This window comes from Phoenix dactylifera, chromosome 7, assembly GCF_009389715.1.
Source record: "Phoenix dactylifera cultivar Barhee BC4 chromosome 7, palm_55x_up_171113_PBpolish2nd_filt_p, whole genome shotgun sequence".
NCBI classification, from domain to species: domain Eukaryota; kingdom Viridiplantae; phylum Streptophyta; class Magnoliopsida; order Arecales; family Arecaceae; genus Phoenix; species Phoenix dactylifera.
The window spans coordinates 5392701-5405730 of record NC_052398.1 but is presented as its reverse complement, the minus strand read 5'-3'; the positions used below and the strand labels follow the sequence as shown (position 1 = coordinate 5405730).

General features: G+C 38.2%; 1 protein-coding gene across 2 annotated transcripts in view; it reads right to left on the bottom strand.

Moving 5' to 3' along the window:
• LOC103707045 (calcium-transporting ATPase 5, plasma membrane-type-like) overlaps nt 1–13030 on the bottom strand; it is a 38682-nt gene that overhangs the window by 6512 nt on the left and 19140 nt on the right. For both annotated transcript variants that reach the window (XM_008791384.4, XM_039128070.1), the window contains exons 9-24: nt 12675–12744; nt 10866–10936; nt 10691–10774; nt 10528–10605; nt 9897–9968; nt 9671–9754; nt 9492–9574; nt 9296–9404; nt 9164–9219; nt 9024–9066; nt 8861–8944; nt 8221–8349; nt 1878–1943; nt 1695–1793; nt 931–1041; nt 695–862 (exon numbers count right to left, since the gene is read on the bottom strand). In XM_008791384.4, coding sequence (XP_008789606.2) covers nt 695–862; nt 931–1041; nt 1695–1793; nt 1878–1943; nt 8221–8349; nt 8861–8944; nt 9024–9066; nt 9164–9219; nt 9296–9404; nt 9492–9574; nt 9671–9754; nt 9897–9968; nt 10528–10605; nt 10691–10774; nt 10866–10936; nt 12675–12744 — 1407 coding nt within the window. The remainder of the gene's footprint in view (nt 1–694; nt 863–930; nt 1042–1694; nt 1794–1877; nt 1944–8220; nt 8350–8860; nt 8945–9023; nt 9067–9163; nt 9220–9295; nt 9405–9491; nt 9575–9670; nt 9755–9896; nt 9969–10527; nt 10606–10690; nt 10775–10865; nt 10937–12674; nt 12745–13030) is intronic.

The following is a 13030-nucleotide window of genomic DNA, read 5'->3' as shown; positions in this document are numbered from 1 at the left end:
TTCATCACCCAAAAAAGACACCATCAATATCAAAAAAACATAGTAAAAAGAAATGAGGTGCAACGCATTAACAAGCAAAGCCATATTACAACCCTAAGAGCTAAGACAACAGTTAGAATCCCAACAATGATATGATGGAAAGTTATTAACATGAGAAATTATCTCGATGGATGTTTATTTGGACTCAATTAGTCTGTTAACTTACCAGAAAACACCAAAAAACCCACACAAATTTATTAATCAAACACTATAAGTCTTCAATCCAAATAGCTTTTTGGATCAGGCTGATGCAATTAAGGGCCTTAACAGTTATCACTATATGATTTTGGAGGAAAAATAGTACTAATGCACTCCAAAGAAAAGAAGCGACTTGAATAATTTGCATGTCAGACCAGGGAACAGCTGTAAAATTCACCAAGCTTATTGACAAGAGTTTGTAATATACATATATCACAAAATTATCAAGAAGCATTGTATTTGGACTAAAAAACTCTTATGATAAACTTTTTCCCACATACTGTAAAGTTACTCTACTCATTACCTCCCTTTTTCACAGGAAGCAATAATGAGTTTCTAGTCTCCAACAAATGAGTGAATGGAAAGTAAAGAGCCTCATCAAGAGTCGTCTAAGAACATATATGAATGTTGAGTGCAGGCAACTAGATTACCATCAGATACATTTCTCACCGCATACCTTTATCCCCACAATACCAAGTAGAATCAGGTCATCCTCAGGCAACTGCCAGTTGTCTCTCTGTTCCTCACTTGGGACATTTTTCAAATCATACAATCTGTAAGCAAAAGAAACACAGCGAAGGCTAACTGCTGCCATATCTTCAATCAATTTCTTAAATGCATCAACCTGCAATGACGTGATGGATCAGAAATTTCTTAATAGTAAGGATGGACAAAGACTTAAAAGAGATTTACCTTGTCTGAGGTCATTGGCTGCACCAAACCATCTGCATCGAGCCAGCTTGTGCATGCGGCAAGAACAATTTCAGCAGCACCTTTCCAATGAACATGAACTTCAGAATCTCCCTGCAATTACAAGAAGACAAGAATCAAAATGCACAATCAAGAACATGACAATCACCCATCAATGTGAAGAAAAATACTCCAAAAATAAACATGAAAAAAACAAGATATCAGATAATTGGTATTGCGTAAATATAAGTGCTACATGAAGTCTACCTAGTACGTTCCTAGAAATTTGTATTTGAAGGCAGCACGTTTATCTTTCCAAGTGTTACAGAGATGCATATTTGTCAAGGTCACTGTATTTGATCAAAAGTACATGCCAAACAAACCAGCAATAGCCAGGAGTGAATTTTTAAGTAATACAATGTTTTAAAGAGGCACATGGTTTACAAAGATTGTTCGCTGAATTGGTTTTTGCTAGTTTATAACTAACAAGTGACACAATGTCTTGAGGAACTGCTGCCAGAAGTACATAAAGGCACATGGTCTGATAATTCAAATAGCCGAATTATGCGAAACTATTATCAAATCAAGCATGAACAAACCCATACTTCAAAAACCACATGTAATAGTTGCATCTGTATATTAAAATAGAGAAATTGTATAAAGTTTACAAAAGAAAAGAAAGAAAATTAGGCATCCCTAAATTAGTTCTTATCAGTAGCAAGTATAGGACCATCATGGTTTCTCAAACAATTATAGTATGTGATTACCACATGCACTGCAACACCACCACGTTTTTTCTCAGAATTGAAGGGGAAGACGTGAAGAATTGAAGATTTAGATCTTGCATCACGAAACTTCATCCCAAGCTATGGAAGATCATCAGCATGATTAGCCACTGATTAGAAAACAAAAAGGTGAAATAAAACAGCATAAACGGCATGACCAAGTACCTTGACTGCCCAAGAAAGAATAGCCTTTTCAGTAGGTGACCCAGTAATCTCAATCGCTCCACCATTCTATTAAATAAAAGCTTCAGTTATTACATAAGAAAAGAAAATCTTAATTTGCCAGATCAAGATATTTAATAAAAAAATTGCCAAAAAAACTGAGTAAACCCACAACATCAGATTATAACAAGCATTTAGACAAATATTGAAGTGCTTATATGCAGACGAAGAATTACTTGGAAATGTTCCCAAAACATAAGTTCCTAACTAATCTGACAATCTTCATGCACAAAAGCCAGCAAAACATTAAAAAAAACAGAAGAAGAAGAAGAATAACTTTGGATGTACATTTAGACATGATATGCAAAATGCATAGCATAATTTTCAACTATTGACAGGAAGAAAAAAAAAAACAACTCTAAAGGTCCCTCGCAATCATCTTTGCTATTATAATGGCAACTCTTAGGATAGGACTTTACTCCCATTTGACTCCACTTATGATATATTGACAAAAGTACCACTTATGAGAGAGCCCAGCCAGAAACAACTCTCTCTCCCTCTCTCCCTCCCTCCCTCTCCCCCCCCTCCCTTTTTAAATAAGTCCACTTTTGTTATTCCTTTTTCAAGATCAGCTCTATGTCCTTTTTTTCCTCTCCCTCTTTTTCGTAAAATTTTTGTTCTGTTTGCTTTTTTCCTTTCCTTTTTACTCCGCATGTAGGCAACCATTGCTTGTTCTAAATTCTAACATGCCTTAATTAAGAGAGTTATTTTACACATGGTATGCTGAACTGGCCCGTACCGGCCGGTTCGGCTCGTACCAGACCGATCCGGTGGCTTACCGGTATGGTTCCACCGTGGAAACCGGTTCACACCGAAGCCGGAGAAGAAAATAAGAAACAGCGAGCGAGCGGGGGACGGAGGGAGTAGCAGCCGCCGTGGACGCTTGTGGAGGGCCGCGTGGGGGGTGGGGGTGGGGTCGTCTCCTATTTTGAAAGAAACAGGGGATGCAGCCACCCCCGCGGCCTCCGCCGCGCCCCCATGGCCCTCTGTGGTAGTCCAAAACACGAGATGCAGCCGCCCCTGTGGCCCTCTATGGGAGTCCGCGGCCTCTCTTCCCTCCCTCCTTTGCTCGCTCGTTGTTTCTCTTCTCCGGCTTCGGCTGGGCTCTCCCGGTATGGGCCCAGTACCGAGACAAGTACCGAACACGCTGAACTGATCCGGTCGCCAACCGGTACGGCTTTCAGTACCGATTCAACATACTTTGGTTTTACAAGTGAACTCTTGCAAATAAACATAAACCCCTGCATTTGTTGTAGCTATGTCTCACCTGCACTTGAGTCAACCAACATCTGTTACTTGCAAGGTCTGCTAAACCGGTTGGAACCGACCAGTTCAGTCTATACCGTACCGGTACCAGCCTCCACCGGTACAGTACAGCCATTAAATTCTGTTCTAACCCCAAGGTACAGGCCTACACCGGTACGTTACAGCTATGGAATTCAGTTTCTTGCCGTACCGGTGCGAATCGGTGCAGTTTCCACCAGTACAAGCCCTGTATAGGTGCGAACAACACCGGTTCACACCGGTACAAGCCCTGTACCGGTGCGAACCGGTACTCGCAGGGAAGAAGGGGGAAGAAAGGGGAAGAAGACCTCTCTTGCGCTATCAGGCCTCTTTCTTCCTCCTAAGCACCTCGCGGGGAAGAAGACCTCCCTTGCTCGTGGGAGGAGGGAAAGAGAGGAGAGAAGGGAAGAAGAGAGGAGGAGCTCGAGAAGAAAAAAAGAAAAAAAAAGAGGCAGTGGGGAGTGCGCCCTTGCATGGGTGCGAGTGGGGAAACGCGTCGCCAGCGCATGGGGCAACGAGCCCACGCGGAGCTCCGCGTGGGCTTTTAAATGCCACTCTGTAGCATAACGCGTCCGCGCGTTTTTTTTCCTACCGGTACCGGTCTCCACCGGTACGTCGGTTTGGTCGGTTCCGCATACCTTGGTTACTTGCAAATGAAAAATAATTCCATAATGATTTTTTTCTTACTAAGAAAAACAAGTATCTCACAATCATCATTATATTTATGAGTTAAGTTTGTTGGTTGAACCACAACTGAGATGTCGAGAGCATCCCCTCTACCATGTTAACCCACAACCAAGATGTATTGAAGATCTCCTTATTAGTAACTTGCTACATGGTTAACAAGAACCAAGAGCAGAAAAAAGCCCTTAGTAATTCCAACATATGTATATTCTAGAAAAATGCCTATATATCCAGCCCTTCTATCCACCTCGTTCCTTAAAAGAGAACCAGCTTCATCATACTCTTTCTTCCCCAAAATAAAAATTGGAGTTCCCTTCATTTACTAAATTTTTGCATTTCAAAAGTTTGAAAACATATTTGTAATCGTTTCTAGTAGAACATAACCAAACTAGATTTTAAAAGTGAACCAAACCAGCTAATGACCCTCTGTCTTAACTGGCGATTCTAATATTAAGTTATGGATGGATTTGGCCACACACTAACTGATGGCGTAAATAATAATAATAATAATAATAAAATAAGAATAACAAGGCCTGACCATCACATCTCCAAAAAATTACACCTAGTACAAATGCGTACAACTCTTATCTCTCATTTTTTAAAAATCCAGTGAACCTTCATCATTTCCAACTCAGTTATTTCTATTTACCTTTGATCTATTATCTCTCTTAACCTCATCCATTGATTATCCAAAAAGACATAAGGTTACCATTCTAGGAAAGTCAACAACTTTGTCTCTAAGTTACTATTCTTCGTCTTATACAAAAAATTACTTGCAGGCAAGGTACGCGGTACCGATCGAACGGACGTACTAGTCTCTACTGATACGTCGGTTCAGTACCGGTTGGAACAGATTCCAACTAGTACCGAACCGGTTTAGAAAAAAAAAAAATGCGCGGACGCGCACGCGTCCGCGTTATGCCGCAGAGTGGCATTTACCATTGTGGCATTAAAAGCCCACACGGTTCGCACTGCGTGAAACATGCGCGGGCACGAGTTGGGGACGCGTTTCCCCACCCGCGCCCGCTCCCCCGCACGCGGGCGCGCTGCCCCGGCCTCTCTCTTTTTTTCTTTTCTTTTTTTCCTTCTTCCCAGGCCGTTCTCTTTTCTTCTCCTCTCTCCTCTCTAATCCTCTCTCTTCCCCTTCTCCCGCGAGCACGAAAGGTCTTCTTCCCCGCAAGGTGCTCGGGAGGAAGAAAGAGGCCCGGTAGTCTTCTTCCCCGCAAGAGAAGTCTTCTTCCCCCCTTCAACAGGTAGTCTTCTCCTCTTTTTCTTCTTCTTTCCTTTTCTTTCCTCTTCTTCCTCTTCTTCTTCCCCGCGAGTACCGGCGCGGTTCGCACCCGTACCGGTTCGCACCGGTACAGACAAGAAACTATCCGAAACCAAATTCTATGGTTGTACCATACTGGTGCCAGCCGGTACCGGTACAGTACAGTTTGAATCGGTCGATTCCGACGGATTCAGCAGATCTTGTTTACAGGTATACATAGATATGGAACACTATCTCTCACACAACTATATAATCATTTAGTTGTTTGACTACTGCTATTTTTTTTTTTTTGTGTATTATGATGAATATAAGTTTGAAGTATCGAATAGTGCTTCTAATCAAAATCCGGTGTACCATAGCGGGCGTACCGTAGCGGGCGTACCGTACCGGGCAGATATACCATACCATACTGGTACCGAACCAATACGCGGTCTTATATCGTATCGACACTTGGTACGTCTCACCGTCTTGTACCATACCATGTACTAACATTGTAATAAGATGGTACCGGTACGGGGTCTAGTACCGAGACAACAAACCTTCTAATAATTTATCCTTTTTATTAGTTAAGTAATGGATATATTTGTCTTTCAAACTGTGGCATTGAAGTAGACATTTAAAATTCAAAGAATAAATTTCCATTCAATTATGATAATATGCATAGATCATACATAAATTATTGTTGAATATAATTTTCCTTGCTTTCAAAGAGATATTTTTATATAACTAGTTTTAATATATGTCTTATGTTAAGTCCTCATTGGAAAAATTCTAAATCTTCCCCTGCTCAAACTAGTTCTCAGTTTCACAACACTGTAGAATCCTCAGTCTCTTCCTAGCCAGCAATTAAGAGGTCGCATATAAAGCACACCTGATCAAGTTTCAGACAGATGCGTGAACAAGCTAGGACTCACCATATTTAGGAAGTTGAGGACACCATCAACACCTCTGAACAAAGAACCATATTGTTATCATAGGTGTCAATGTGCCATACAGAATATACCATGACTACAATATCAACAATCTATTCAAGTCAAAAGGATTTGCATGACTCTTGGGTTCCCATCTTCAATACCAAGTCCTTCGATGGTTGGGGTGCCTTGCAATGATCGGACAGTCAGTTGTTTGGCACCTGATGGTCAATGCCATGCCACAGGGACATGCTTGATAAATGGGGTGGTTCAGTTGTGATGTTCAGTCACTGGCTTCACACGCATGAATGTAATATAGATGAATAAGACAATCGCCAAATAGTGAAGATGGTTGATTATTTTGGTGCACTAACATAGTGCCTGCGACTAGGTTGTGCACATGAGAAGGGTGCTGAACTGTAAATAAGTTCTACTGAACATACAGAACAAGACTAAGTGGTAGAAAGAAGTTTCATTTAATAATTTGAAATAGAAGTGGACTAGAAAAAACATAAAAATTGCCCTTAATAGGAAAGCTTTGCTAATGAGGATCCATTAATCCAACCCCAAAAAGTAGGCACAAAGCTTGATGGTTATAATTATGGAAATAGAGTGAACTATGGAAGTCGATGAGGTGGCAAATTTGAGAGAGTACAAAGAGTGGTCTGCACGTCCAAGGGAGGGTAGGATTTGTTGGCTTTCAGCCAGGTATGTATCATAGCCCAACAATCAAGGCTGCAAACAAGGACTTGGGTAAAATATGCTTGAAATGTTCTAGGAAAAAAATTTCTAATCGCATCTGAGATCACTTGTTTTTGTGCTAAAAGACTAGAACCATCAGGTGTTTCATGAAGATGTTAGGCCCACATACTCTAATTCGGAAACCCAATAAGCATAGGCTATGGATCTCCAAATCATATAATTTTTTGATGGTAATCAGTTTAGAGATAGTAGATCACACACAGTGGCTAGCATCATCAGTGTCAGGCCCTTGGTCATCCAATTCGGAAACCCAATAAGCAAAGGCTATAGATCTCCAAATCACATGATTTATTGATGCATGTATGTATAAATGTATATATATGTATATATGTATGTATATATGTATGTGTGTGTGTGTGTGTGTGTGTGTGTGTATATATATGTGTATATCTATTTATGTAAATATAGAGATGCAAACAAAGGGAAGGGCTGTATAGTTCTTATCCATTGGTCCAACACAAATAGCTCCACTCTGCATACAAGCATTGCATTAGAGCACTACGGAAATAATTTAAAATTCCTTGAACACCACCATAATAATCGAGATAATGACCTTCTACACATTCAAGGCATTATACCCACTTCTGTGCAGTCAAGATTAAAAAACTGCAATGAAAGGGAAGACCCTACAATTCTTATCCACTAGCCAATAGCTCCAGTCCACATTCCAAATATTGCATCACAGCACTCCACCAGAAATAATGAAAAATTCCTCAAACACGTCAACAATAATCGATATAATGATCTCTTCTAAACAAGTGAAAAGTATCAAATTATCCACAATTTAAGCCCATCAATTTGCAAAGAGGGAAAAAGGAATTTATTTGTCCCTTTGGTTAGGCTAATAAACAAGTAGCCGCTTAGAAAAAGTTACTAAGTAAATGTAGCAGTTCCCCGCACTCTGAAGGGAGGTTAGGGTATGCAAAATCCTTGTTTAGAATATATTGTTATTTAGAAATTTTCAAATTATCATAGCTTGACATGTATAACTAAGTTCAAAGTGACCTTCTACTACACATTCAAGGCATATTTTGAGGACCAATGCTATATGGATTCGAGTTTAAAGGGCTGAAGAAAGAAAACAGAAATCTGACTAAGATCAAAGCATCGAGTGAGGCCATTGATCCAACATCCTAAGATACTTCCTCAATCTCTCTGACTCTTTCTTCACCTGCTCTACTTACTATTACACAAAGAGATTGGTTTAGCATCCAAACAAGCTCATCATGACAAACGATTTTAGGTTACACAAAAATCAAAAGAGAGAAAAAACAAAGAAAGCATACTGATCCAACAACACTTTGTCTTCATCATGGTCACAAATATAACAAACCAAGTTGTGGTTAGAGAAGTTCAAAGAAAAAGACTAGTTTACCTCTGGCTCAAACACACTGCCTGTTGTATTTTGTGCAATTCCTTCAATTAAGAGAGCGCATGCGGTCGATTCAACATCTTCCAGAGGATCTATCTTCTTTCCACCAACATATGCCTCCACAATAGTCATCTAAAACATGAATGTAAAACATTTAAAGATTGAAAAATAAAAATTTCAAATACTTTGGAAAGAAACAGGGAAATTTCTACTTCAGCAAAATAAGCCCAGCATATCAAGAGGAAAACCAAACACCTGGTCCTTTGGTTGACCAACATTTTATGTTTAGCCCATAGTACCTTGCATTTTATGTACAGCCTTGCACACAGTTAGGCCAGTATTTTGAATACATTTAAACCTGTTTTGCATGCATATACACCTGTTTATTACACAGTTATCTGCTCTGCACACAGTGATGCTGAAATGTGTACATTAAATGAAACTGAACTCAAGGGGAATGAAATTCTCAGTCAACAACTAGTTATACAATGGCAGTCAGACAAAGGACTGGGTGTCAGTTACCCCTATTAAAAGCCAAACTAATAACATCAACCAATTCTAACATCTACTTGCGACTGAACTTGGAAACAATAAAAAAAAAACAAATAGCAAACTGTGACCATGAAACTGCAAAATGACACACCTGATTCAGGGTCAAAGTTCCAGTCTTATCACTGCATATAGTTGTAGCTGATCCCATAGTTTCACATGCTGAAAGCCTACGCACCTGTAGAACAATCATTTTAACACCATCAGATCATACATGTCAGACAACATCTGTATTAGGATTTAACAAAGACATGTACCAAAGCCTTGTCGGCCATCATCTTTCTCATCGAGTATGCCAGGCTGAAACATAATAAATGTGAGAACACTGAAAGATAATGGGAAACTTAATAATCCACATTAGATGAATAAAAAGATAAAAGAAACTATGCATACTTACGTCAAGGTAACAGCCAATGGAAGCCCTTCAGGCACGGCAACAACCACAATAGTCACCTAATATTTTATTTTGGGGTGTAAGGCCCTATTAAAAAAAAAACAAATCAGCAATATCTGAAGTATGAATACATACTGCAATTGTCAAGATCTTAATGGCTCCATTAACTGCAGCCTTTACACTCGTCTGTCCCTTTATAAATTGCACAGAACCGTCAGGATTCTTGGTATGTCCAGTAAAGTATCTGAAAATATGTTAATACAAGACAATATTGTAACTCTTGGAAAATATAAAATGCTGCAATAATTTACATAAGTAAGTTGTCACTTACCTAACCAAAAGGACTGCAAGAACAACAGCAGCTACACTAAGCCCTGCAATGCCAATGAAAGTAGCAACACCATTCAAGCGTACCTTTTAAAGAACAAGCCACCCATGAAAAGTCAAACAAAGCATGTTGCTCAATGCAATACAATTCAAAGGATATATCATCAAAAATAAGAAACTAACCTGCAAAGGAGTTTCTTCACCAGTATCCTCTGAAATACTGGCCATCAATAAACCCCATTCGGTATGGATTCCAACAGCAGTTACCTGAATATAATTTAAATAAGCCACACTAGCAAGCAACTACCAACCTAATACAAAACAAGCTCCTTAAAAGCATGGAGAAACTCCAGTCCATACACAGCTTGGAGAAACTTGTTTAGGTCATCAATCAATATACAGCACTCACCAACATGTTACCATAACCATCAGCTACTTTGCATCCGGACATTAAAAATGGTGCCTTCTGATCCTTATGGACCTGCAATAAAGCATCATAGGAGTTCAGTTGCAACTTAGAAGTGACAGAAAGGTTCTTGCAGCCCTAGAATAATCACAAAAATTGAAAGGTTTGTTTATAAATTTAAATTCCATTGTGGATTGTGTGCAAAACCCCCAGTAGCTCTTCACATATATTAAATTAAAGATTTTAATAAATAATGAAGATAAGAGTTATATATGTAAATATTTTATATTTGTTAATCCAAAAAACTAAAATGGTGGGGGTTTCATCAACAATCTATTACACACTAATAGTTTTAATGCAACTCTCTACAGAATGTCACAATCCAGGGGTCTTTGGGCTTTTACAATATTAAGTTTTCAAGGTGTAAGTTAAAAATTTGTTCACATACTAAAAACAAGCGCAGGATTATATCATAAAATATTAGCTTATATGGAGTTCAATGTAAAAAAGGCTTGAAATAACACCTAAAATGCAACATATAAAGAAAGGGGTTTGGTTTTATTGAAAATTAATTGTATCATTATTAAAGAAAACTAACATAATTATGATAGAAAAGAGAATGACAGAAACTCACGATTTTGCTCTCCCCAGTCATACTAGATTCATCAATTGCAAAAGAATGACCGCTGATTAAAATGCCATCTGCAGGGACCTAAACAACAGTATGCATATGACCAACTCGCAATAAGCACACACCCAAAGGCCATTTAAACAAGAATTACTCATGGCATGCCTACCTGATCACCAATTTTAAGAGGAATGACATCACCAACTACAATATCATATATTGAGATCTTAATTCTCCTACCACCTCTCATTACCTGAATATCATAAAGTACAGATACAATAAGATGGAAAATAAATACAAGATTAAATAAAGGTGAAAATATTTTCCTGCAGTGGTAAAGGCACCTCTAGACGTATGTTTCGCTTCTCTTCATTCAGACTTTGGAATTGGAGTGACTGCCTATAATCGCTGATTGCTAGGAGGAAAAAAGAAAGAATTCAAGCATATGCAAATAAATGCTGCTTGCCTAACAAGAAGAATTTTCAGCATTTCGCACAGAGACCTCCATTTACACATTGAACGGAAGAAAGAAAAATGGCATCTGAGAGGGGGTGTTGCAGAATTTCACAGAAATTATCTTACAAGAAAATTCTGTTTAAGAATCCAGAGGTAATAAGCTAAGAATAATTTAAAACCACTGAAAATTCAGAATTACGAGCTTTGAGAAAAAGTAAAAAAGCAGAGACCACGTGATACTATCACTATGCAATGACAACAACACTACATCATTCAAAGTAAATCCTCAGAAAACATGCATCCTATCAAGAAGTTGATGATGATATTCACTATTCAGCAAGAATTATTTCTCTTAATATTTGATTTAATACTTCCAACAACAGCATCAAATTAGTATGCATAATCTCCACAAGTACATGATGGATCAAATTGAATGACTGCAACTAAAATAAAAAAAAATGCAATAAGATCTTTGTGAACACAAGTCGAATTGTTTTTTTTTCCCGACTGACCAAAGATGTCAAGTTCAACCATACATGATTTGATGCTAAAAAGTGGATATGCTGCACAAATAGATGTTGAAATCACCGCCCCCCAAGCCCCTGCTTTTCTCAATCATACTATGTATACAATCAATAAAAACGTGCAAAAGGCCTCATTTAAATCCATTGACCTGTTGCCTAATCAGTATCAGCCTCCACTAATCAACAGGTGGTTTTGTTGAAAAAAACATGCAAATATCTGTTTTGCTACCAAAAAACTAGAAAAATCATATATCATTTCTCGTTCTCAACATTTCCACAATGTTCTTTGATTATTTCAGCACCTCTGCCTTAAAAATGTAAGCTTTCCAGATGCATACTGGCATTTAGAATTCTCATGCATACAACCAGAAACAAATTAGATACTCGTGTGCTTCAGAAGAGAGAAGATTAAAGAATAACCTCAAACTGCAGAAGACAATTTTTAAAGTAAATAGCACCAAGAAAATTTTACATGACATGTTGAAGGCTGAGAGAGTTTGACAGTAGAGGTTGACCATTTAGTTGGAAAATAGAAAGAGCAGGTACAAACATTAAGTGGTAAAAAGATCAGTGGCAAGGGTCAACAGAACCACAACACAGAAGACCTCCTATTGGAGCGAACTAAATCCTTCAAGAAGGACATTAAAATTCTTTTGTTTGGAGAATGTATATGAATACACACAAAGATCTTTTGTTAAATAAAGGTGATCCTGATTTGTAAAAATCTTGCTTTGTGTCATTGATAGATTACATATAATTTCCTTAACAAGAAAATCCCATGATTCCGAGAACTGAAAAACAATGAATTAGCAAGTATAATTAGGATTCCCATGTAACACCAAAGAACCACAAAAGGTTAAAAATAAAAAAGAAATTTCAAAGAAAAGAGGTCAACTATATTAAATGATGATAATATCTAAAAGTAAATTGCTTTTGTAAGCATTTTGGGAGCCTCAATTAAAAATCTAAAACCATGGCCTTGGTTGCCACACTTTCAATCTGCATTTAATTTCATAGTATAATTTCCAAATAAAAACCCTAGTTCATCTCACCCTACTAGGATTACATATATCAAGCATGGTGATAACCTAGCTACAAATGGGCAAGATAGTTTACACAGAACTGAGGAAACTGGCAGTGCTACAATATGTTGATGAATGAAAAATCAGATACCTGTAACAACTATGACAAGAATAACAGCAAAGGCAATGCTTCCACCATCATACCAGCCTTCTTTAATGCCCTAAAATAAAATAGACAGGTTAGGGAAAACAATTAATCAAAAGGCAACATAGACTACAAAGAATCTTTATAAATGCCCCCCTTTATAAGTAAGAATGATGGCGTAAATGTTTTAAGCAACATCACAGGTGACTAGCACATGATGAAACAAAAAGTGTAAGGCAACTCAGATATCTAAGAAAAGTTCCTGAAAAATTTGCCCAAAAGAATTCCAACATAAATCCCACTTAACCCAAGACAATTTACATTATTCATCACAGGTTCCCCAGACATTGTTTTGGTTAAGC